This window comes from Schistocerca nitens, chromosome 2 (genome assembly GCF_023898315.1).
Source record: "Schistocerca nitens isolate TAMUIC-IGC-003100 chromosome 2, iqSchNite1.1, whole genome shotgun sequence".
Classification (NCBI taxonomy): Eukaryota; Metazoa; Arthropoda; class Insecta; order Orthoptera; family Acrididae; genus Schistocerca; species Schistocerca nitens.
In genome coordinates, this window is record NC_064615.1 from 214,606,425 (window position 1) to 214,634,112 (window position 27,688).

The following is a 27,688-nucleotide window of genomic DNA, read 5'->3' on the forward strand; positions in this document are numbered from 1 at the left end:
AAAATTCAGTAAGCATGAACTTATGCCTGTCGAACTATTCAAAAGGCCAGTAATCATTTATCTTCCTTTCATGTTAAAACTAAGATTTTTGACATCTTGTAATCTTGTGTTTGTGAGGAAAATATTTCATGTTTTACTATTGCCAGGCAGGCTTTACTGTGTAATTATGAAGGGAGCTAAATATGGTTAGCATCAGTATGACATTTTATGCATTATAACAACACACAAAACTGTTAAAGAACTATGTGTAGTAGCCACCAGAAAGATCGCGGGAGGCGCACATTGGCATGGCGCGTTACGGGCGGTAGTTGCCGCAAGTAGAGTCCCGTCCACCAGAGGACACGTGAGAATAACAACAACAACTCCGGCAGCACGGGCCGGGCCCCAGTCAGTTAACATCGGGCATGCCTAGGACACAGTCCCGGTCTACGCTAAGTGAAGTGCGACGTAAAGTGAGCAGTGTTACTACACTATGTTCCTTATATCATTTAGGGGAAAAACCACACTGAATATAAGGTCTTCAATAATTTGTAACATATATTTTATACTCTAAAATGCTAGACACACTTTAAAAAAATTTTTAATGACAGAATGACATTTTAGCTATATAGTTAAAAAGCTTAATAACAAGGCAATAAATATACAGGACATCACTTTCAAAAAATTCCTAACAATACAGTATTTACAAACATGGTCTAGCACAACTTTTAAGGGTTTTATCTCATTAAAGGAACAACAATAATTTTGTAAGTCATTTACAAATCAAACAACTTGTGAATTACATAATAACAAAATTTATATAAGTATCATTACAGGTGGTTTTTACAGTGCTCTCACAGCACAGACCGTTTAACATCTTGACGCATAAAAAAAATTTCAAACATAAGAAGGTAATAGATATCACTACATAAATAAATTTTTTAAGAGGAACATCATGGTACTGTGGCAGTCATCTTGCAATGTCATTTTTCTGAAGGCACAAAGTATTCAATAAGCCCATTGACTGCAATGCGATCTTGGTGATTTTCATACTGCCCTGCCCCCCCCCCCTCCCCCCCAGCGGAAATTTTTCTGCTGAAAATTGCTTTACTGAGCAGAAGAAAAAGGCACAGATAATAGTTGAATCTTTATGTGAAGATCTCTTACCACCACATCACGCAGCTCTATTACCATCACCAATAACACTAAACACTTTCTGTTCTCATTTGTACACTTTTCCAATGATATCAGTTCTCTATGTTTCACTGATATTCTCAACTTTTTCAGTCACTTCTTCCCTGCCGTAAACTCTCAACATCAATTTATTGTGACAGTCTGAACCTGAAAATATTTTTTGAAAAAGTACTTGGAGCTGATGTGCTTGAAGACACTGATAGTCTAATGACACATTTTACATAAATGCATTCAGTACAAGCTCTCAAACACAAGAACTACAGCTGCAGCACAATGGAATGCAGTTTTCTTCCAGGCTATAAAATAATACCACTTAAAAACCACACACACTCTGATAATTGGGAACTAAGGAACATAAATGCTTGCTTGTCCATCAGGTGAAAGAGAGAGAGACTGGGAAACCTACATAACTATTCAGTGCACCTGATTGCTGAAGTAGCCACATTATCACATAGAAATATTACTCACAACTGATGAGCTCATTCACAATCACAGTCTGAATGCACCTGACTTTTCACAATATTGATGAAGTGCTCATGGTACTTATGTTACAATTTATCATCTGTCATTTCTAAATATTGTGCATATACATCTCTAGAGCATTCACCCTTGTTGTTGAACAGGAACTTGTAGTAACTGCCATCTGCACACACAACTGCAAATCAGAAAAGAAGAGTCACATGAAGGTGTTTCAATTAGAATCTCAATTTTTAAATATGTGGAACTCTGTCTCATTTCTACCATAAACTGCAGTTACAAGAAATTAAAATTTTGTTAAATATTTGTGGCTATCAAGAAGTAGCTGACATGTTGAAACTTACCAGAAAAGCGATGAATTTTTGAATATCATGAATTGGTTTTGATAACAGAAAATATAAAATGGCAGATGTACACTAGTCAAAATTCATCTTAGTGGTGCCTGCGTGCGCTAACACACACACACACACACACACACACACACACACACACACATATTCCCCTGCCATTTTTGAAGAGCACAGCCTGTGATCTGTCACACTACTACAATCTTCTGAAGATAATAAACATACATAAAAGATTCCAATTTCTTTTGTGCTCTTGTTTACGATATCTTTAAAATAAATGGTGACTGACACTTATACAATAGAGAGTCTTGACACTAAGCACCGCCTTTCCCCCCCACCCCCTCCCTCCACCCCACCCCCACCCACTCCTGATCATAGAGATGACATTGCTGTTGATGCCTTTGCTGTCTAGGACTCATGATGAAAGCAATGCCTCTAATTCTCAATATAAGCTTAATTCCTTTACAATGTGAGGCATCACCTAGTAATCCACAAAATCACAATACTTGATTTACAATACCTTCCATGTGTGTGATTATTAGTTTTAGAATGAGCATAGTTAAAAGCTGAGGTGAAAAAACTAAAGAGAGCTTTGTTGAACTGACTGAGTGTCATCAGAGGAAAAATATGTTTATATTTATTTGCATGAGTATCTTTACTATGAAAATATGTTTGTATTTCTGGAGCAGTACATAAAATAAGGGATTCACCTACAGTGGATGAATGCATAGTGCACAGTAACACACAACAGAAAACAGCATTCACAACAGCTTTTAAGTACTAGCTCTTTTGCAGAAATAGTATACATATTCACACACACAACCACACAGACACCCAAACACACACTCCTGTGGACGCAACAAGACTAACTGGTACTTGATTATTGAAAGCAGTTACCTGAGCGGATGAAGGGAAGGGTAAAGAGGTAAAGATGACACATTGGGCTGCAGATAGGCACAATGAAAATACTGTCACACATTAAAGTTTTGATCAAGCCTTCATCAGAAAAGAGGTGTGGGCATGCCCATGCCCCCCCCCCCCCCCCCCCACACACACACACACAATCATAGAATAGCCTCCTATCCTCCTGATATGGACTCATGGACAGGACATCCTATCCTCATTTCTTCACAACCTCAACACCTTCTATGTAAGTCCATCTTTACACTGGATGGTTGCAGGACCTCAGCTTTTCACCATAAAATGTCAAATCAAAACACCTTCAGCCATCTAAATTTCCAGTTTTATTTTATTTTGGTACCAGTTTCAGAGTTACACTATGCCATTTTCAGGCCCCATAATTCGTCCTACATGTCTATCAAAGGGCCTGAAGATTGTGTAGTGTATTGCTGAAACTGCAAGCAAAAATAAAATAAAGCTGGAAATTTAGACAGCTTAAGGTGTTTTGATTTGACATTTCAACACCTTCTCTCCCATCCATTTCACTTGGTCCTTCTCAACACAGAGTGCCACATTTCTGGACATTGACCACCTCCTCTTTGAGGACTCTCTCCACATTAAGCCCACAAACCACCAACAGTTCCTGCATTTTGACAGTTGCCATCCCTTCCACAACAAAAAAACTGTACCATACAGCCTAACCACCCAGGGACAGTTTTTCTGCAGTGACAGCAGCTCCCATGCCCAGTACGCTGTAAGTCTCACAAAGGCCTTCACAGACAGGCTCTATCATCCAGACCTAGTCCGCAAACAGACATCTCATGCCACATATGAACACACCCCAAATCCTGCCCCCCTCCCCACCCCCTCAGGAACCAGCTACAAAAGAACGCCCCCCCCCCTACCCCCAGTCACCAAATACCACAATGAAATAGGGAATAACTGAACCACATCCTTTGTCAGGGCTTGGATTATATATCATCATGCCCTGATAAAGAGGGGCATCCTACTCCTCTTAAAGTGGTGTTCCATTGCCCACCCGACCTCCACAACATCCTAATCCATCCCTATGCCACCTCCAACCTCAACCCCTTGCCACACAGACAGTATCCCTATGGCAGACCAAGGTGCAAGACCTACCTAATCCACCCACCCAGCACTCCCTATTCCAGTCTTGTCAAAGGCTTAACCTACGCCATCAGAGATTGGGCCAACTGAGAAAGCAGCCGTGTCATGTACCAGCTCTACTGCAATCACTGCTCAACTTTTTATATTGGTACAACTATGAAAAAGCTATCTATCAGGATGAATAACCACTGCCAAACAGTGGCCAAGAGCAAAGTGAACCACCCTGTTGCACAATATGTAGCTGAACATAAGATGATCGAGTTCAATGGCTGCTTCACATTTCAAGCTATCTGGATCCTCCCCTCCACCACAAGCTTTTCTGAACTACAGAGATGGGAGTTAACCTTACAACATATTCTCCACTCCTGAAATCATTTCGACCTCAACCTACAGTAATCTACTGTCTGCAAGCGATCTACCCAACAGTTTCTGCCCCCTCTGTCCTATCACCACCTCCAAATTCAAGTCCCCACCTTCACTGCTCACTACTCTCTGCCACTGCACCCATTGACCTTCTCCCCTTCTCTGCTCCTCTCCTTTCCACTCCCCTTTTCCCTTCCCTCCCTCCCTCCCCCACATCCTCTCCATGCAGCATCAGGTAGCCTTGTCTACTACCTCTAGTCCCTGCCTGCTGCATCAGGCAGCACTGTTCCCTCTTCCCCCATCTCTACCCTGCTACCCCTTCCTCTTCTTACTATGGACTGTTGGTCCCATTCAACATGTTTCAGTTTCAATCTGACATGAGCTGCTAGAGGAAGTTGCTCACCTCATATGCAGTTACATTCGGGCTTAGTGCACACAGATGACCATGGACATTTGAGTGTGAGCTGTGCTTGTGTTAATACATGAGTGTGTGTGAATGCATGTGTTTTCCTCTTTTCTGATTAAGGCTTGGCCGAAAGCTTAATGTGTAACAGTTTTTTCATTTTGCTTATCTGCAACTCAATGTGTCATCTCTGCAGTGAGTAGCAATCTATCTTTCCACAACAGTAGATATCTTATTATTCTATTCAATGATTTGTCACAAAAATGACATCACGGAAAAACTCTTTCCTCTTTCACAAAATTTTTAAGTATCTTGTTTGGCATTCATTGAATATGCCAACCTTTCTGATGTGGCATTGTTCTCCATTTATAATCACATTTATAGGAATGTCTCCACTTAAACCAATACAATAGTGACAAACGTTCTTGTGTTTGTACAATATCACAATGTGGATTTTCAAGGGAAATCTTTAATTTAAAACAATGGAAAGTCAATGATGTGATAACAATGGAAAGTGCATGATGGAATAGCAACAATCTGTAACAATTCCCTAGTTCCTGTCTTCCACCAACCTATCACCTTCTCTGCTTCCACTCCAGCATTACACAAGCCTTCTACACCACTTACGCACCTATTGTCACCCCCCGCCCCGTATGCACATGTGCAGCCCCTGTCCCATATGCACATGTGCAGCTACCCATTGCTGCACCCTGCAGACCTATCCTGTTCCCACCATGTCCCTCCATGCTTCCACAGGCACCCCATCCTACCCTGCTATCCTGCCCCTCCCTGCCCTGTGCCTTTTCCATACCACCACTACCAACCCCACTTCGATTGCTGTGGTGTGTGTGTCCATGTTTTTCTGTTTCAGGAGGACTTTCTTGTTCGAAAGCTTAGCCCCAGTCTTCTTCTTGTGGCTGTCTGTGATCAGTACGAATCTTTAATTTCTTTAGATAAGAATGATGGTGTAGCTTAATTTTGTCATACATCACTTTCCTGGTATTTTTATGTGGCAAAACCAAATTGTTAGTCACTTCTTATTTTTAATAATATGCATATGAATGGTATTAAATTACACTAAATTATATGCAAATGATACTGGTTTTCAGTCTTTCAGAAAATTTTTAATGAAATTTCACTTCTATTTCATTTGATGTGTGCAATGTGTGGGTGAATTTACAGCTACAATTATTGGCCCAAAGTGTGAAATGCAGTTGCATGACAAACTCCTTCCTCTTCTGTTATGGAAAAGACCCTCTACCCATTCCAGCCACAGAGGAAATTGTTGCCCAAGTTCCACTGCTCTTTCAATGTCTCTTCAACCATTCGACATATGAGATGAAATTCCTTCTGGTAATTTTCTTTCCTGCATTCTGTTCAGTGTGAGAGCTATCTTTAATTTCTCTGATTTTACCTCCTATTTCACATATATTCAGGTACCTCCAAACTAAGTCATTTTTAAAGCTTTTTCATTAATTCAGAAAAGATTTTGACTCAGCGCCACAGCAAAGCTCATTAACCAAATCAAACTAAATTTGAGACTGGATTGGGGATTTCTTGTTAGGGAGGTTGAAGCAAGTTAGTTTGGAAGAAGAATTAATAAACACAGGTGTGCACCAGGAAAGATTTTGGGACCCTTACTGTTCATGCTGCATATTAATAATTTGGTAGACAATAATAATAGTAATCTCAGAGTTCTCGCCGGTGTTGGAACAGTGAACAAAGATACACCATCTGGAAAAAGCTTGATGACATGTTAAATGGTGCAAAGACTAACAACTTGTTTAAAATGTTCAAAAATGTTAAAAGCGCATGCACGCATGCGTGCACACACAAGGTAAAGTTAAATGGATTGTTCCATGTACAACCTTGTACTTATTCAGTTTGTGACACATCTTGATCAGGCAGTCTTGGTCTTTTATGCAAAATTTCTTGTTATATACTGAGCAAATCTGTTGAAAATAATACACAGATCTCTGAAGGCCATCCTCAGCTCCCGAAGAAGAGGCTTGCATACGTGCACTGCCTGGTGAATGAAATAAGCATAATATGAAATCTTCCCCATAAGACTGGGTTCCTTCAGGTTCTTAGCTGCTATAGTTCAATTCTTTTATCTTGGCAGCTCGCGCATGCCCGCCTAGACGCGGGAGATTGCTGTGTTGCCAGTTGCACACCACGCACGCGCCAAGAGAAGCAGCGCCATAGTATAGCATAGTTCGCAAGCTTACGTTTAGGGGGGAGCGCGCAGTTCATGAAGTATAGCCACCACGGCCGCATTAACCCTTTCGCTGCTACGAAGACGTGCTCCCTGCATTCCGCACTGTGGGCGATTTTGTCACTGCACTGCTCGCCTGTGCAGACACACTGTGTTCCGACTGCTTTGACACTCTTTATCATTCGATTCCACAAAAACTATTTGGCTCAAAAATTAGATTTTTACCTATCTTCTTGACTGATACCTTCCCCCCATAAATGACTTAATTTTGTTTCGATGTTCAACGCAGTTATTATGCAGCATTAAATATAGTAAACCATTGCACGAAATTTTGAAGAGTTTGCAGAGGTAAAGTCCATAGAGTATACTTTCCGGATGGTCGATTTTAGTTGCCAAAATGTTGAGAATGAAATGTGGACAAGATACCTATATATTTCATTTAATTTAAGTACCACATAAGTGTCGTATGTAATATTGAGAAATATTCCACCTTTCGCGACTGTAACAAAAGTTTTACTTACACTGGGCACGTTTGGCTTTATTTTAAAGCACTTCAGTCAATCAAAAGGAAGTAGACAAAATACATTAAACAAAACTGTGGACTTACAAAAACATTAGGACTTGAATATATCGTCTGTCAGTGAAGTGCTCAGAGCTATGTCAAATATAATTTTGTGTGTGGCACACACAAACAGCATTTATTTGCTAAAACACTGATGAGCCAACACAAACGTTGAATATTGTGCTACCGCAGCACAAAACCACGAAAGGTGACTTGGCAATGGAGGATACAAAATACAGTCCACTTATGACGCTTCAAAAGAGAGAAACGCGTCTGGTCTAAATAAGTCGCTTATTACAGTTGCAGAAGAGGGATATATTTCAATACCATTGGTAAAACTGCGACTGTGGAACAAAAACAGGAAATAGAACATGAATACCATTGTGTATGTGTCATACCTTTCATCGATGGAAGTGCTTTAAAATAAAGCCAAACACGCCCTGTGTAAATAAAACTTTTATTACAGTCGCGAAAGACGGAATATTTCTCAATATTACATACGACACCTATGTGGTACTTAAATTAAATGAGATATTGTTATACAGTAAATATTATATGAAATTTAGGTATCTTGTCCACATTTCATTCTCAACATTGTGGCAACTAAAATCGACCATACAGAAAGTATACGCTATGGACTTTTACCTCTGCAAACTCTTCAAAATTTCATGCAATGGTTTACTACATTTAATGCTGCGCATCAAAACAAAATTAAGTCATTTATGGGGGCAAGGTATCAGTCAAGAAGATGTGTAAAAATCAAATTTTCTGGCCAAATAGTTTTTGTGAAATCGAATGATAAGTGTGTCAAAGCAGTGGGAACACCATGTGTCTGCACAGGCGAGAAGTGCAGTGATGACAAAATCGCGCACAGCACGGAATGCGGGGAGCACGTGTCTGCAGCAGCGAAAAAGTTAATGAAGAGGCAAAGCACTAGAAATTTCATTTAAACGAATAAAATTCGTGAAGTAAGGCACTCCAATATTGTTTTTAAATAAAGAAAATATTAAGCACTGCACAAGGTTTGAACTCATAACCTTTCACTTGGCACCCCAACACCTTAACCGTTACACTACCTCAGCTCATTGAACGGAGTAACTCTATAAGGACTTTAACACCGCACGCAACTACTTATAAACACTGTTGGTATGACTATGAATTACTCACGCTTCGTCGAAGTACAATAGGAAATAAACAATTACCGCTGTTCTTTATTGCGAAAAAGCAGTTCGTGAGATTGAAACAAACACCTTTCCTTGCTATCGCCTGAATTAGGAGTCTTATTGCTTGTTTGGTTTAATTAATTAATAGAATATGAAGCAATTGGTATAAAGAATGCTTTTTCCAAACTTTCTATAAAAGAAAGTCTGCTGTCAAGACATTGCTTTTGTTCTATTACTTTATTTATGACTGAAAGTTTCTAAAACTGAAGACACTCGTCCGTGCTCTGCACTGCAGTCGAGATCTGGCAACGTTGTTCTCTGTTCATTGGCTGACTGTGTTTTGTGATGTCAGATGCGCAGAACGAACCTAAACTCGGCCGCCAAGATATATGACGCGCACTTTAGCAGGCCTGACAATAAGACTCAATGTTGTCACCAATGAGGATGAGACCACCTTTACTAAGCAGATGAACCAAACAATGCACCTTTGTGGAGAAAAAACTGCACTTTTCTAGCTTGCTATTTTCCAGGAGGCATTGGAAAACCATCTCAAGGTTCTGTAAATGATCCTCCTGCATAGGGCCCTTGACCCAGATGTCATCAAGGTAATGTTCTGAATCAATTGTTCCAAATATCGTAGGTAAATTCCTGGCACAGATGAGATTTCAAAATGCAAGTGATTAAATTGATAAAGCAAAAAAGGGAAGCTGAGGAAGAGGCAAGTCTGAGAAACTGCATCCAATAGTAACGGCCGGTGTACGAACCTGCGACACATTGTTGACTGTTTGTTTAAAATCACTGCAAAGGCACATGGCACCATCGGGCTTCTGAATTACCACCAAAGGGATGGTCTACTGATTCGACAAAACAGAATGAACACACCCTGAATGTGCCAACATTGCAGTGCAGCCTTTACCATGGTGACAAAACTTTGGGAGCACCAACAGCTTAGGAGAAATATGTGCCTCAAAATTTTCTGCCTGGCTATAAGTACTCTCAAGCAGCAGGCTGTAGGGCCGCAGTAAGAAGTCCAAATCATGAAAAGGAACGGAGACACTAAATGCACTTTGTCCATGGTCTGAAGGCCAAAAACAGAAAAGGTGTCAAACCTAAAGATATTCTGCACCAATGGTGAATTGACCATTAACAACGTAAGTTACCACTAGACATTTTATTAACACGAGGAGACGGAGAACTTCCCTTGCAAGGGTATGCACTGTTTACTTTAAGACGCAACATGATGGAGTTGATCTTGTAACTCTGGGCACCCCAAGATCCTGTATGTCACACACGGTTGCCAAATGTCATATCTGACAGCATACCCCACATATGGCCTCCACATGCAGACAGTCTCGATGAAAATGCAACAAATGACAGTCAGGGCATGACCAGTGGTTTGCCCAATGAGTGGAAGGAGAACAATGCCGAGGACTCAAGAGTGCTTATGTGCTTCCATAATTCATCTGCAAGAGAGTGATTGCCTGGCAACAGTTTTTGCTAATTTTCACATAAAAAACTAAAAACTTAAATAATGCTTAAGCTGTTTCCAGCCAGTAAGAAAGTACAAATTAACAACATGGCCGTATCTTTTAGGCCATGGTGATAGCTGTTATGTATAGTACATGTATTTCTCTAAATATTGCACATTTTAGGCCAAATATATTATTAGTATGGGAAAGAAGAATAATACTGTTTGCATAAAGGTCAACAGGATGTTTTCTTCATGGAAATAATGATATGAAAAGGAGCTGACATGACTACTCAACAGGAAAACTCCATGTCTTGTAACCCTGCTACACATATCAATACTGCCGATAAATCTCACAATACCTAAATCCACTGCAGTCACTCTGAGCAGTGAGCATCACAGCATCTCTGGCTAGCAGGTTGCACAGGCAGTAACTCGGCCAATCAAAGGCCAAGGGGGTGCAGGCCAAATCTCACTTCTGTTTACCAGTTGATGCATTCCTTGCCGTGGACAACTGAAGTATTGCCAATAACTCTGCGTGACACTTTATTCTTTGGACTTCCTGTATTATGACTGGGCCTGCTGGAAATCTGTGTGTAAGTGACCGTCTTCTGACTGCTATGAAGTTCTTTTCCAGTGGACTGTTTGATCAGTTGGCTAAGTGATTCATTTCTGCCAACGGAAACTACAGGTTGGAATATCAACAGTACTACAAAGATAATAGATTGCTACTCACCATAAAGATCACCCACTGAGGGTAGCACTCTATCCTTTTCCTAGTATGATTGGTTGAATTCTGCCTCACCTATGAGCAGTTTCCACCGCTGTATTTCAAACTGTGCCTACATAACTGTTTTCATTTGCAGTCCTGAGAACTTCTCAAGATCAATAACTTTTTTCAAACTATGCTGAAGTGTATTTAGCAAGTGTTAATAAATGTCTTTTGTGCTGTAAATTGGGTACTATAAAACTATGAATGGTCTGGTCAAGTCATTGAAATACTTGCTTGGCAAAACAATAATTTATTATTAGAACTGGTTCATGACATGGTGAAGTTTTAGCTGTAACAGTGATGTGTTGCACTCATTTTACTTAAAACGTACACACACACACACACACACACACACACACACACACACAAAAAAAAAAAAAAGAAAAAAAAAAAAAAAAACCACTTCATTGTCACAGTCTTCATGGAAAACTGTTAGGTTATGACTAACTCTCTGAATGGTATACAAAATCAGCCCAGCTTTGCATTACCGTACAGTGCTGTAAATAATTTACCCAAATGATGAATCACTAAAAACAATATGAAATCATTAAAAAAATTCACTAACAAGTTTAATATCATAAATAATTTGGGGATTTATACTATCATGAGTTGAGGTGGTTTTTCTGTTATTGTTGTTGTTACTGTTATCGTTGAGAACTTTGGTCTGCAGATTAGTGCAATTTAGCTTTCGGTGTTAGTATATCCTGTGCAAGCCTCTACATCTCTGCACAACAACTGCAACCTACATCCACTCAAACTTGCTCACTGTAGTCAAGACTACATTTCCCTCAACGTTTACCTCCTCACATGCCCCTCCATCACCAAACTGACTATTCCTTGATGCCTCAGGGTGTACCTTATCAACTGCTCCCTTCTTTCCATCAAGTTAATTCACCTCTTTTCTTTTTTATTCTCTCCACTTCAGCCACTGTCTGTTATTTTACCACCAAAATAGCAAAATTCATGTACTACTTTTGGTGTTTCATTAGCTAATCTAATTCCCTCAGCACCTTCTAATTTAATTTGATTATCCACTCTCTATTTTTTTTTTTTTTTTTACCATGAATCTCAATCTGTTTTCTAGAAGCTATTCATTCCATTTGAGTGCTCTTCCAAGTCTTTTACCATCTCAGACAACTGCAATGTCATCTGCAAACCTCATGATTTTTATTTCTTCTTGCTGAAAATCAATATGCTTTCAGAATTTTTCTTTGGATTCCTTCGTAGCTTTCTCTGTGTACAGACTGAACAACATGACAGATAGGCTGCAACCATGTATCACTTCTTTCTCAACTACCACTTCATTTTTAAGTTCACTGACTCTATATGGCTGCAGTCTTCTTTCTGTACAAGTTGTAGATAACCTTTTGTTCCCCGTATTTTATCCCTGACACCTGCAGAATTTTGAAGAGTGTATTGCAGGCAACTCTCCTAATAACTTTCTCTAAATCTACAAAGGCTATACACTAAGAAGTGCCTTACCTGAACCTAATTCCTAAGAGGTCATAAGCTCACTATTCTCCCATGTGTTCCCACATTCTGTAAAACCCAAACTTATCTTCCCTCAGATTGGTTTCAACCAGTTTTTCCACTCTTTTGTGCATAATTCACATCAGTATTTTTCAACCATGATGAAATTGATGGTTCTGTATGATTCACAATTGTCATTCTTTGAAAATGGGATTATTACAGTCTTCTTGATATGTGGGGGCATTCCATTTTACGTCTCATATCTTGCATACAGTTGGTATAGTTTTGTCATGATGGGTTCCCTGAGGGGCTCTTCTGAGAGAATGTTGTCCAGTCTAGTTTCATTGTTTCTACTCAGGTCATTCAGTGTTCTATTAAATTCTTTTCACACTACCATATCTTCCATCTCTTTCCACAATACTGTCTTGAAGTTTATTTATTTTGCATCACGTTTCTTTAAATTCCTTTCATCTTTCAGCCTTCCCTTCTTTGCTAAGCACTGGCTTGGCATCTGATCTCTTGATATTCATATAGCTGCTTTTCTTATCTTCAAAAGTTTCTTTAATTTTCCTGTTGGTGACATCTATCTTTCAGGTGGTCAGGCATGCTTCTACAACTTTGCAAGTCTCTTCTAGCTGTTCCTGCTTTGCCGTTTTACACTCCCTGTTGATCACATTCTTTAGACATCTGTATTCCTTTCACATGCTTTATTTGCTCTATTTTTATATTTCCTTATTTTACCAGTTAAATAAATTTCTTATTGTGTCAATGAACTTTTTAAATTATTTTGTGAATATCTTGCGTGTTATCCAAAAATTTCTATTGGATCTTGTCTTTTTCTCCTACTTGGTTGCCTGCTGCCTTCGGAATTCTGTAACCTTCTGGAATCTTTCAATGTATTCAGGTCCTATGTTCTTAATTTCCTACCCACTGTTTAAAAAAACCCTGAACAGGTATTTATTGAGCCCAGATTAATTATTAAATATATATGGAGGATTTATGATGAAGAAAAGCCTAAAGAACAAGAAATATTGTTTCTCATCTACCTGACTGACTTAAGTTTTAATAACAGAAACAATTGCTTGGAAATGACCAAATATATCAAAAGAAAAAAGTTAAGAGAAAAAGTTAACTCACAGAAGGATTTTTCCATTTTATTGGAGGAAAAACAAGGGTTCTCACTACATTATTCACTGGTTAAACTACCTAATCTCCTAAGATATGTGATCAAACTGTCTATGACACAAAGCAGATGCACTGTTACACTTTCGATGCCGTGAACTGTTCATCATAAGACTGCAGTGCTACAAAAACCTAAGCTGTCTGATGAAAGAGCATATGCAAAATCAAAAAATGTAAAGTCCAGAATGGCATAATGACAGTATTGTGAAAAGGACAGATTGGTACTCACCATAGGGAAGTGGTGATGAGTTGCAGACAGGAACAACAAAAAGGCACCACTGTGTCCGACAGCAGCCAGAGACAGAGGTCATGTGCATGCTTGTGCGAATATTTTCTACGTCAGAAGAAGGTCTTTTGGACAAAAGCTTAGTACTTTGCAGCCTTTTTGTTGTGCCCACCTATGACTCAATGTTTCCTCTGTCGGTGAATAGCAATCTATCCTTTTCATTATACTGTCAAAATAGCATGTGCTGCATACAATGATATTCAGACCAATAAGCCTCACCGCAGACAGTCATTCAAGGAAAACGAAAACATAACTATGTCATCAATGTGTTACAAATTACTTTTTGATGTACTGGCTGTAATAGAAAATGTTTTAGTGCAAGTATATGGCAACATTAACAGAAACACAGACAGCAGAAAGTAGGGATAATTATGTACTATTCCAAACCTAATGGGAAAAGACAGCAAGTGATAGCCTATTTAATTATAATTATAATGAATTTCAGGTCTATTTGTCCTCTAAGTGCATGTTCCGGATGTATGATTTAGTGAAGCTGGGGCTTCACACCTAAGAAAGAATTACGGTAAAATGTTCCAAAGTTGGCACATCTGAGGCTGATCCCTCTGGTAGGTTCTCAGAGTCATCCATGGAAGAAATAAAATTGACATAGTAAACTAATGTATATGTTTTGCATATGAGATGCCACAGCAATTCATGTTTGTGACACGTAGAGTAAAGACTGTTAATGTATGAAACTGAGAATACTTGAAAATATTATGTGAAGTCATCTTAATTATTACTATGAGCATAACAGTGAAGTAGGACAGACCACATAGAGGAGGCAATGAGTGGCAGACAGGTACATTTAAAGGTAGACTAAGCTATTAAACCAAATTCTTAGTCTAGAAATTCAGGCCTCAACTCAACGACCAGATGTAGTCATTTGTGTGTGTGTGTGTGTGTGTGTGAGAGAGAGAGAGAGAGAGAGAGAGAGAGAGAGAGAGAGGGAGGGAGAGGGAGAGGGGGAGAGAGAGGGGGGGTGGAGGGAGAGGGGGGGGGGAGAGAGAGAGAGAGAGAGAGAGAGAGAGAGAGAGAGAGAGAGAGAGAGAGAGAGAGAGAGAGACAGAGAGAGAGATAGACTGACTGACTTAGACTTTGCCTGATAGCGTAGTCTACTTTTAAACATGGTTGTCTGCCGGTCAACATCATCTACCTTCTACAAGAGGAGTAGCAATCTATCCTATTTCACTGTTGATTCATCCTCAATTTTTCATTGTTTAATATGAATGTACTTGTCCATCCACTGGGAAAGTTATTGTCTGAAATGTGTAAATTTCCCAAAGTCATCATTTGAAAATTACAGGAATATCTTACATTCATAGGCAAAGCATTGATTGCTGATGTCAGCATTTTTATGTTAATCAAACAACGGAAAATCCAGGCTGGAATGTAACAATATTATGAAAATGATAGTTGCAACTCACCACATACAAGAGATGCTATGTTGCAGATAGGCACACCAAAAGGGCTGCTGGGAAGTGAGCTTCCAGCTAACAAGGCCTTTGTCAAAAATGGGCAAAACACGCGGGCGTGCACGCACGCACCCACGCACACGCACACACATGGAAATGCAACTCGCACACACATGACCAGTCCCTGGGAGCTGATGCCAGAGACTGTGGCCGTATGTGTGTGAGCTGCATTTTGGTGTGTGCGTGTGTGTGTACATAGTCAATTTTCAACAAAGGCCTTGTTGGCCAAAAGCTCACTTTCTGACTATCTTTTTATTGTGCCCATCTGCGACTCAGCATCTGCACTATATGGTGAGTAAAACTATCCTTTTCATAATATTTTTATGTCAACAGCTTAATATAGGGGTCATCTTAATTCTCAGATGAAGCATTGGCTGTTGAGTTCACGTGCAGATTGGGCAATTTTGGAGATGTGGGTGAGATGAATTGCAGTTGCATCAACTTGGACGAATGTATGGAGGTTAGTGGCAAGCAAGCAGGAGATTTTGATGTAGTGCCAATTATAGGAATTCATTCAGAAATATGTTCACACATAACATTCAAAATCTGGCACAACAAATGAAACACTACTAAAGCAACTACTGCTCTACAGCATTGATGATTTTCGAGGATAGCAACCAATGATGAAGTTAACCCAAAGGGGTCCGATTTCTACTATTTCAGTGGTAGGGAGCTAGTTGTTATTAAGTTTGCTTAATGGCGGGAGATAAGCAAATTGTAGCTATTAGTAATGGATTAGAAAACAGCCATGACTGTTGAGAAACATGGATCTACAAGTTTGCAGTTCATAACTGGCTTATGTACACAATATTACACTAACTTTAAGTTAATGTGTTATTCATGAAGCAGAGGCTACAAACTACTATGCAGCAGGAAGAAAACTTATCATCACATAAGTTAATGTTCTTAGGTGGCATTAGATGAAAAATAAATTAAATTAATAAATTAAAGGTACCCAACTCTACAGGTCAGACTGTCAGGGGACCAAATCAGGTGAGGATTCATGAATTGGAGAAGCAAGTTCTTCAGCATGTGTGAAACAAATGCAATTAATGTTTCTTGATCACTTGAGAAATTATCCAAATGAAAGCACTGCAGACAAAACGGAACTTTCTAATTGCATGCAGAATTCAAAACCTAGACCCATAATAGTGGATGTGAGGATCTCACTTCTGAAAGACTACAGATTTCAAACATTGTGACCTCGCGATCTGAGCAACAAAACATGTGAACTAACAACAAGATAACAGTCAAGACCGAAAAAGGGAAAAGATCAGTCTGCAAGGCAGATGAACTCAAATGCCTGAGCTTTAGGAGCGAAAACATCTGAACTCTTGCTGCCTCTAGTTTTTGTGCATTTATTTTTCTCTCTTTATTCTGTAAACAAACAATTTATTTTTTGTAATACTTTCCTTTAAATAGTTTCATGTTACTATCATTTGTTTGTTTAGGTTTACTTTTAGTAATAATTATAAATTTTCTGCTCAATTCTCATACTTTCATTACCAATATTTCTTTAAAACAGTTTCATGTTATTATCATTTGTTTGGTTAAGTCTACTTTTAATAATAATTATAAATTTTCTGTTAAATTCTCATACTTCCCGAAATAATATAGTGTGTTATTCCACTATTATTTCAATATTCTCACACAACACAGATTCAAACTATTAATTTACTCTCTTTCTACCATTTTTATTTACTGCTGATTTACCATCATATTACTATTGTTACTCATCATTAGAACCTCTTAATACACACTTTTTTATTCTGTTTATCTTGCTTTCAGTACTGTTGTGTACAGATTACTCTAGTGCCGTTTAGCAAGTTCCTTCTCCTGTCTCCAGTCAGCTGTTCAGTGACTGGCTGGTCTTGGTCGCAATTCCTCCCCTCTGCCTGAAGACGCCTGCCACTTTTCACTTCCAGAAATCCCAATCCTCTACCTCCCCAGGAAGCTGCTTCAGTATGCATTGTTTCCTCACTCTCACAGGCCCACTGTCACTAACGTCCACCAGCAGCATCCTTGCAAGCTTTCTGAACGAACGAACTACGCACCATATTGCACACTGTAATGAGACAAACCGTGTATATTAACTGATCATTACAGCACACCAAATTAGTATACAACCTGATACCAAACATCTGACATCTCTGTGTATTTTACTTAACTGTATTGCCACAAACTATATGGTGGAATGTAATATTAATGAGACTTGTAAACAAACAGATTTTGTGAACTGCCAGAAATATAAAACTCACCGAGAAAACTTGGAAAAGATACATTACTTTGACTACCTAATTATCTAGCTCTTAATGCAGTGACACAGACAATGAGGAACATGATAATGTCACAGTTTACACATGGAACATACATTTACTGCTTTGTGAAAAGACAACCTAAAGAATTTAAATTGTCATGTTATTGTGGACATTTAGTGTACACTTATTCTGCTGTAATAAGTTATATAAAGGAAAACCTAAAAAGTATATTGTATCTATTTTCTGATTCACATTCTATAGGAAAGATAATTTTTGTCATTAAGTTTCAATTCATAGTTATGTAATGATTATTATAAATATTTCTATATTTTTGCCAATACAGTTTCTTTGTAACATGGTAGTTTGGAATTTGTGAAATTCCCAAGTTTTATTGAACTCTTTAACTTCTGTACAAACATAGTCATTTGGTATTATTTCTTGTGATAATTCTTCTCATTACTGTATATGTGTATCTGCCTGCTGCTATCTATTATTGAGTTACCACTGCACATGCTGGCAGCACCTCATGCATGCAGCTCTGTATTTACCGCATGGGCCACATGGGCCCAGGTCCTGAGTGGCAAATTCTTAGGGGTGGCAAAATCTTGTGGGAATTATTATTAGCTTCATTCGAGTTAGGTCAAAACCGTTTCGACTGCGCTAATGTGTTTGAGTCCACTTCAGACTCCGAGTCTCTAATGAAACAGTGGTTTGCAAAACTTATTTGAAGGTGATATACTGAAGACAAATTATTTAATTATACTGAACAGACTATCCACAGAGCTCAATAATCATCTTGGTGTCTACAAAGAGCTTTCTGAAAAGTTCTCTTTCTTACCCAGTTTGATGGAAATGGACACTGATGAAGTCTATAATGCTGCAATAAACAGCTGCAGCATATTTACTCCAGGGATATACATCTACATCTACATGATTACTCTGCTATTCATAATTAAGTGCATGGCAGAGCGTACAACGAACCACCTTCAATCTGTCTCTCTACCATTCCACTCTCGAATGGCACGCGGGATGAACGAGCATTTAAATTTTTCTGTGCGAGCCCTGACTTCTCTTATTTTATCGTGATGATCATTTCTCCCTGTGTAGGTAGGTGCCAACAGAATGTTTTCGCAATCGGAGTTGGAACTGGTGATTGAAATTTCATAAGAAGATCCTGTCGCAACAAAAAACACCTTTGTTTTAATGATTGCCACTTCAATTCATGTATCATGTCTGTGGCACTATCTCCCTTATTTCGCGATAAAACAAAACGAGCCACACTTCTTTGAACTTTTTCGATGTCATCTGTCAGTCCCACCTCTTGCGGGTCCCACACCGCACAGCAATACTCCAGACAAGTGTAGTGTAAACTGCCTCTTTAGCAGATCTGTTGCACCTCCTAAGTGTCCTGCCAATGAATCACAGTCTTTGGTTTGCTCTACCGACAACATTACCTATGTGATCACTCCAATTTAGGTTATTTGTAATTGTAATCCCTAAGTATTTAGTTGAATTTACGGTCTTCAGATTTGTGGGACTTATTGTGCAGTCGAAATTTAGCGGATTTGTTTTAGTACTCATGTGAATAACTTTACACTTTTCTTTATTTGGTGTCAATTGCCACTTTTTGCACCACACAGATATTGTATCTAAATCATTTTGCAATTCATTTTGGTCATCTGATGACTTTACTTTCCATCTATTACTACAAAGTGTGACCTTTCTGACAGGAAATTACAAATCCAGTCGCACAACTGAGGCAATATTCCATTGGTATGCAGTTTGGTTATAAGACGCTTGTAAGGAACAGCATCGAAAGGCTTCTAGAAATCTAAAAATATGGAATCAATTTGACATCCCTTGTCAATAGCACTCATTACTTCGTGAGTATAAAGAGCTAGTTGTGTTTCACAAGATAATGTTTCCTGAATCCGTGCTGACTATGTGTCAATAAATCGTTTTCTTCGAGGTAATTCATAATGTTCAAACACAGTATAGGTTCCAAAACCCTATTACAAATTGACGTTAGGGATATGGGCCTGTAATTGCGCGGATTAATCTTATTTCCCTTTTTGGGTATTGGTGTGACCTGAGCAATTTTCCAGTCTTTAGGTACAGAACTTCCTGTGAGCGAGCGGTTGTATATAATTGATAAATATGGAGCTATTGCATAAGCATACTCTGACTGTAATTCGGGAATATTTACTTCAGCTTCTTTGGTGAAACGGTTTAGGAAAACTGCATTTAAGTGATTTAAGTTGCCTTGCTACACCGAAGATATCTACTTCTATGTTTCTCATCTTTGCAGTTTTTCTTGACTGTAATTCGGGAATATTTACTTCAGCTTCTTTGGTGAAACGGTTTAGGAAAACTGCATTTAAAAACTCTGCTTTAGTGGCACTGTCATCAGTGACTTCACCGTTATTACGCAGTGAAGTTATTGATTGCATCTTGCCACTGGTGTGCTTTATATATGACCAGAATCTCTTTGGATTTTCTGCCAGATTCTGAGACATAGTTTCGCTGTGGAAATTATTAAAAGCATCTCGCACTGAAGCACACGCTATATTTCGAACCTCCGCAAAACTTTACCAATCTTGGGGCCTTTGTGTTCTTTTAAATTTGGCATGCTTTTTTCATTGCTTCTGCAAACAGCGATCTGAGCCTTTTTGTGTACCATGGGGGATAAGTATCATCACTTATTAATTTATGTGGTATATATCTCTCAATTGCCGTTGATACTATCTCTTTCAATTCATTCCACATCTTTCCTACGCTTACGTGATCAGATCGGAAGGAGTGGAGACTGTCTCTTAAAAAGGCGTTAAGAGCATTTTTATCAGCTTTTTTAAATAGATGTACTTTGTGCTTCTTTTTTTGGATGTGGGTGTTATGGTATTCAGCCTAGCAGCAACTGCCTTGTGGTCGCTAATCCCTATATATGTCATGACACTCCCTATTTGTCCTGGATTATTTGCTGCCAAGAGGTCACGTATGCTTTCGCAACCATTTATGCTTCAAGTTGGCTCATGAACTAATTGTTCAAAATAATTTTCTGGGAAAGCAATTCTTTTGGAACAGAATGTATCCACCTCAAAAGCTTCCTCTTTAGTTATGGATATGAGAATGGTCCTTCTTTACCAGTCTTAAATAAAATGCTATGAGAGAAATATCTCGTTGATATTTATCCAAACTAGAAAAAAGTTATTGGGCCCATGGATGTAACAGTATCTAAATTGTTTTATGCTAGAGTCGCTGTGAGGAGTGTGTGTGTGTGTGTGTGTGTGTGTGTGTGTGTGTGTGTGTGATGGGACAAACTGGGTAGATCAATTTAATATTGCAGCACCTCTAGCACCTCTGTGTATTTTACTTACACGTATTGCAACAAACTGTATGGCAGAATACAATGTTAATGACATCTTTAAAGCTTTGTGAAGCTAATAAAGTAACACAGTAGTCTTTCAAAAATAATTTCTCAAAATGAATTATAAACAAGTAGCATATTTTGATAAAATCTGTTGTTTTGTAAAATACCGCCTTAAAGATCTACCAAGCAATATTTGGAACTTAAGGAAATGTTAGCTATAAAATCCAAATTGCAATTAAGAAAGAAATCAGTATTATATGTTTTGCATCATTGAATCCAACATGAAATAATATTTTCTACAGAAAATTACAAAATCCAAGATAATCATTATTATGTGTCAATTTGGTACTTTATTCCATATAAAACCACAGTAATAGAAACTTATGTAATTGACCTTTTCATTGTAAGTTTAAAAAATTATAAGTTTGCAAAATGTACATCATATTTTTGTATTTCATCAAAATCTGTTCACTTCATAAAATAGCTGCTTAATGAAGATATAAAGCTGTAGGTCTGGAATTCATGAACGCATTATCCACAAAAGCCAATTTGTAATTAAGAAGAAAACCAATATTTTATATTTTGCTTTACTGGATCAGATGTAAAAGATTATTTTGCACAGTAAATTTAGAAACACAACTACGACGACTGTGTATGAATTAGGCAATTTATTTGCTGTAAAACTATCACAGCAAGAACATTTTAATTAACTTTTTTAAATGTAAGCCATGTATTTGGCAATTCCTATAATTACTGTTATGTTTACTTCACTATTCAATAGATACACATACGCATGCTGCGGAGGCAAGAGAGAGAGAGTTTTTAGCTGTTGTTGCGAACTTTGTTAGTGCTTACGGCGAAGTAGAGTGAACTCACAATAAATGTCAAAAAGATGTAAAGTGGTGTTAATTTTTAGGAAACCTAGATCCCATAAATTATGAACACACACACTCAAAGACAGATTTGTACCCTAGATTCTATGTGAAGGACTACCAAACATGGGAGGATTCCAACATACTAAAGTTATGCATAGTAACACTATTTGTTTGAAAGTTCATCACTGGTTTTATTTAAAGTATAAACATTCATCCTTAATTAGTATACGGTATATAATAATATGACAGCTCATCTCAATTAGTTCCGTCATTTATTTCAAGACACAAAAATCTGTATTAACACTTCTGTCAGAGATCTGGCTTAAACCAAATACTCCCACAAGTTCAGTAAACATAGTCAGATATAACCAATGAGTGGGTGGAGGACATGCATACATAAGCTCTGATTTATCACATACTGTGCTACACAACTCCAACAATAATGAAGACAAAGAAGTGGAATGCACGTTCACAGAGATCAAATCCCTGAATAGGAAGTGACAGATGTGTGTCCCATACAAACCATCTAAAGTATGTGGATTTGCCTACTGCAAAACTGCTCTTTCACGTCTCGAACTGATATACGAGCACGTAATTACAACTGGTTGCACTAATAGAAATCTTCTATATCACACTCCATCCATTGTGAAATTTAAGCAGATGCTTTCTTTTTCAAATGTGCCATTACTTCAGCTTGCTCCTACCCATCACACAAACAGTAATTACATTAGCACTGACATATTTCCAACAAAACCCCCAAACATAGACATTTGTACTTCTCAAATATCTGCATGACATAATTTTTATGACACACTAGCTAGAATGTCCAAGAAATAAACTGCAACCGACTACATAAAGACTCTTCAAACACATTAATTTATCTGAAGTTGCAACTGATGCACACGAAATAGCTTGGGGACGTCATCTATTTCTTTCTCAGATATGAACGAAAAACTTCATAGGTTTACTAACAAACTTACTGAACTATATGATAAATATGCCTCCTTAAATACTTTAAAAGTAAAACCAAAACTTACACCTTAGTTAACTACAGAACTAAAACAGCTGATGAATCTCAGAAAACTGCACATTGGGCACACAAACAGTGTCTGTCCCGCACCTGAAAATCAAATTACTTATAAGCACAAGCAGAAGAGATTCAGTCAAGCTGTGAGAAATGCAAAACTCAGGCATACCCGTGCATTAATCGACAACAGGAATAGACTAGCTGTGCTATGGAAAAACCTGCGTGGTCCGGGTATATGCGAAGTAAAAGCTGCAGCTCATCCCGCTGTCCCAGCCAACGACAAACTAAACTGGTATTTTACACTGCATATGACGACAAACAAACCACAAACAAAACAAAGACTCATTGATTACGTCATGAGGGTAAATTTCTTCAGCCAAAATGTTTTTTATCTGAAGCATGTCACTTGCAACACTACCAAAAAAGCCATCATGCGTATCAGATCAGCATCTACTGGACACAAATGATGAAGCTTATTACTGACCCTTACTGCCCACTATAACAGATATTTTCAAGCAATTCTTAACCACACGTGTTTTCCCTTATGCCTGGCAAGATGAACTATTTAGGCCATCATGTAAAAAGGACACTGCCACAGTACCCTCTGATCAACGACCTATGTTCATTCTTCCTGCACTGTCCAAGACCATAGAATCTATAGTCCACAACCAGCTAATGAACTACCTAACTACAAACAACCTACTAGAAAAATACCAATCAGCCTTCCATAAACATCACAGCACAACCTTTGCCTTAACAAAGGTAAGACATGAAACTTGTCATGGGTACACAAGAGACAACTATCATGTGCTTTCTAGACTTCATGAAAGTCTTTGACACAGATGGATATGACATTTACTTGCCAAACTCAGCAGCCTAAATTTCGCTCACACCTGATACCTCGCCAGCACCATGAAGTCACGATGTGGGAAGGTAGTATCAGGGGTTCCCTTGAGATCAGTATTAGATCCTATACCCTTTTCATTGTGAATAAATGATGAGTCACCAGTTTCGTCCTACTGCAAATACCACTTGTGTGCTGATGACATCCAGTTGTATCTAAGTGCAGAACCAATAAATCTGTAGACAGCTTTGAGAATCTCAATACTAATTTGTGAGCTTCCAAGCAGTTCTGGTGGTCATTCTTGAGTCATAAGCCCGAAATACCTGAAATCCCTACCATCTTTAACCCTAAATGGGAGAAATATCAACTTCACTCCTTCAGCAAAGAATCTAGGAGTAATAATATAAGAAAATTTATATTTGACTGAGCACATAGCTGGATTGTGTGTGAAGGCATCAGTAGCTTTCCACGCCCTACAAAAAATGAAAAGCTCTTCCCTCTTGGCTTGGAAAAGAAACTTGTACAAACACTTATACTTCCAGTTATTCATTACAGCATTCCTCAGGAATGCTCACGGCACCTGGAACTGGTTATGAATTCCTGTGTTCATTATATGTCATTTCGACTCTATGATCACATTACATCATCATATGCACACCTATCCTGAATGCATACAGACAAGCGCAGAGATTTCCATACTGTCTGTCTTCTCTACTGTCTTATCACTGAACATTGCCTTCATCTCTTTCCTCGATCTTAATGCTTGTGTCTAACCAACATGGTGGAAACACCTGCTCCCATCAGAGTAAAATTCTTTCTACCCAACTAAATCATTCAGCCACCTTCTTAAAGTCCTTCTCAGTAGCAGGAAGCTGACTCTGAAATAGCCTCCCACTTTATATGAGAGAACTAAATAACATCTCCAACTTCAGAAGACAGGTTGTGACATATCTGCTAATGCAACAATAAGGCTTACCATTGTCCCTGTAAGCACTTATTACCCTTAGAGATCACTCCTTCCAACCTAATCTTCCTCATTCCTCAATATTCTTAGAGGACACAGTCTTCTTAAATTTTCTTTTCCCAGAACTCACCCTACAGAAAACTTCTATTTTGTACACCCATAAATTCAGTTTTTATATGCCACTTATCATTACTGTTATTAATATACAGTTCTGTTATCATCATCATCAGCAGCAGCAGAATATGCAGTAGTACAAGTAATGACGGTATTAACTTTATTAGTTCGTAGTCAGTATAATTTACTCATACTGTCACTTCAGACACTCAAATCATTTTAATACTAGCTGTCATATTAAAATTGTTATTTCTTAGGTAACTATGATTTAATGGATACTGTAGGTGTGAAACCCTGGTTCTACAAGACACATCTTCACTTCTAAGCAATTTTTTTTAAAATAACATTTTTACCACTTCTATTATTAGACTGAAAAGCCAGTCTAAAAAATTTCTTAGTTTATAAAACCAAATTGCCCTTTAAAATACCTGAAAATCGTCATTTGAACCTCCTCCTCCTACTTCTTCTTCTTCTTCTTCTTCTTCTCCTCCTCCTCCTCATCCTACCTCTTTGTTGTCATCATTGTCCTCTTCATATATAAGATGGTGTTCACCACCTTCGAGAGCCTTACTCATGCCACACTTCTTGAAAGATTTAACAATAATGTCTTCTCTCACTCTAAACCACAACTATTTTATCTACTGACACACTTGTTTGATTGTAGGTGATTTTAAAGTGCACTTTGGTGTGAATTCATCATCCATTTGTTCCATTCCTCTCTCATGTACACTATATGTCGTTTATTTATTAAGACATAACGAGGTGGCAATTGTGAAGCAAGTACTCCCAGAATAACAGCAAGCTCTGTATTTCCCTGTCTCAATTTCTCGTTCACAGAATTTTTCAAATTACTACTAAACTGATCTAATACAAGAAGAGAACTCTTCTTCAATAAAGCAACCTTTCCTTCTCTCCCACACACTATTAATCCATAACTTCATACCAGCCTCATCCATCCGACCCTTCTCAGATATTGTTTTGCATTTGAAAATGATCACTGGATTAAGTTTAGTACTGATGGCACAATATGAAAGGACAAAAGTGTAGTGCATTTTTTTTTTCATGTTCACTTGTTTTTATAGTTCCAGTTTCAGCAACTTCCATGGCGACAGTTCTGTTACTTGCCACATCAAATGTCAGAGGAGTTTCATCCATATTTGCTATTTGGCTTAGTTCCACACTGTTTTTCTTTTAGTGTTGAATAAGAGAGCGATGGGAAAATAATATTTGCTCTTCATACTCTTGTGGTATTTTCTGAGATATTTTAGCTTTGGTTCAGATGCTAAGTCCATGACACTTGATAAACCTGTAGCGCCAACCAACTACACCTCTAAAGTATGTTAAGTTCCACTGTATTGCTTGCTTACAAGTGTGTATTTGAATCATTTGTGTATTAATTCCAATGCCATTTTGATGGTGTTCTTGAATCCATTTCATTTCAATACGTCATCTTCTCGTTTAGGCAACTTTGCATTCAGTCCTCTATACACTTAGTCTTCCACATTTTTTTCACTTCTTTACTGGCCCATCAATCGTGCATTGTTTTTCTTTGTTGAAGGGCCAAAATGCTGCTCAGCTGCTCTGTTTCCAAATTATTCTGCATATACTATTACTTTCAATGTACAGGCTGCATCATGTGAATATCTTTTCTTTTCTTTTTTTTTTTTCATTATGAAACCTGCTACCAACAAAAATAATGTGCTGTTACCAACAACACAAATCACTTTCAATTCATTTCACTAGCGCTGTAGAATGGAATGACGCATCATAGGCTAGACAGTGTTCTGGATTTATGATGGTGGGGCAGGAGGGAGTCATTGTTAACAAGCTTGTGAATTACTGCAACTCATGTTCATCGTGTCAGTGCACTGCTACTGCCAGTTGAATCCAATATTGCCAGATAGAGATAGGTTTCCAGCAGCATCGAATACATGGCCCTTTTTAAGACTGGTGGGAATTTTAAATCAAACAATGGACATTTTTATATTAATTTCGAGTATAAGATGTACCTGCATTGTGGAGGCAATTTTTCAAAGAAAAAAGTGCACCTTACAGTCCTTAAAATATGGTAGACAGATATACAGATACGAAGGGTAGTCATACAGTTTAATTATCACTTCATGAGGAATAATAAATACGTCATTAATTTTTTGTTTGTTTGCAGGTACATGTCTGACATTTTGGTAGTGTAGTGCAGGTGGCTATTCCTACAGCATCAACTTCAGATTTGAGAAATTATGCATGCCTGTTATGCCCAGCAGGTGCCCTTATGATTAGCAACCAGGCAAGAGAGTATGCTGTAGTGATTATACTACTCAGATGAGGTACATTATATGACAGGTTTTTGTTACACAACAAATACAGGCTTCAGAAGTTCAGTTTTATGTCAGAATGTATTGCCAGCAACACATACTATTCTATGGACTTAGTTAGTTTTATTTTTATCGGTTGCATCCAGTGATTACAAACATTTACTGTTTCCATTTGTCTTTTTTTTTATCATATGACTTGTTGCAATGTACATATTTGGCAGATAAATTGGGATCTACCAGAGGTATGATGGTATATCTTTTGTCACTAGCCTGGCAATAACATTTTTGGGTATTCTTTTCTTCATCATCTTGACGATGATGCACACTGTTCCTATAACCATGTTTATCAGATATTATGATGACGCATATCAATATCTAAATATTCCTTAAAACAGTTGCTGTGTTTGACTTTCAGTTCATGGTATTCATATTTAGTTGAATTTTCGCAAAGTGTGTAACAACTGATCTATGGGATTAACACTATAATCAGACTGTTTAATACTCCTTCTATCAGAAACAAGAGCAGTACTGTACAGGTTTATTTCC

General features: G+C 38.1%; 1 protein-coding gene across 2 annotated transcripts in view; it reads right to left on the reverse strand.

Moving 5' to 3' along the window:
* Nucleotides 1-512: 512 nt before the first annotated feature.
* LOC126235929 (WD repeat domain phosphoinositide-interacting protein 3) overlaps nt 513-27,688 on the reverse strand; it is a 125,679-nt gene continuing 98,503 nt past the window's right edge. The window contains exon 8 of one of the 2 annotated variants that reach the window (XM_049944891.1): nt 513-1,828. In XM_049944891.1, coding sequence (XP_049800848.1) covers nt 1,722-1,828 — 107 coding nt within the window. In that variant the 3' untranslated portion in view covers nt 513-1,721. Of the gene's footprint in view, nt 1,829-17,216; nt 17,447-27,688 lie in introns of those variants that run through there. The other variant, XM_049944892.1, reaches the window with a different exon arrangement.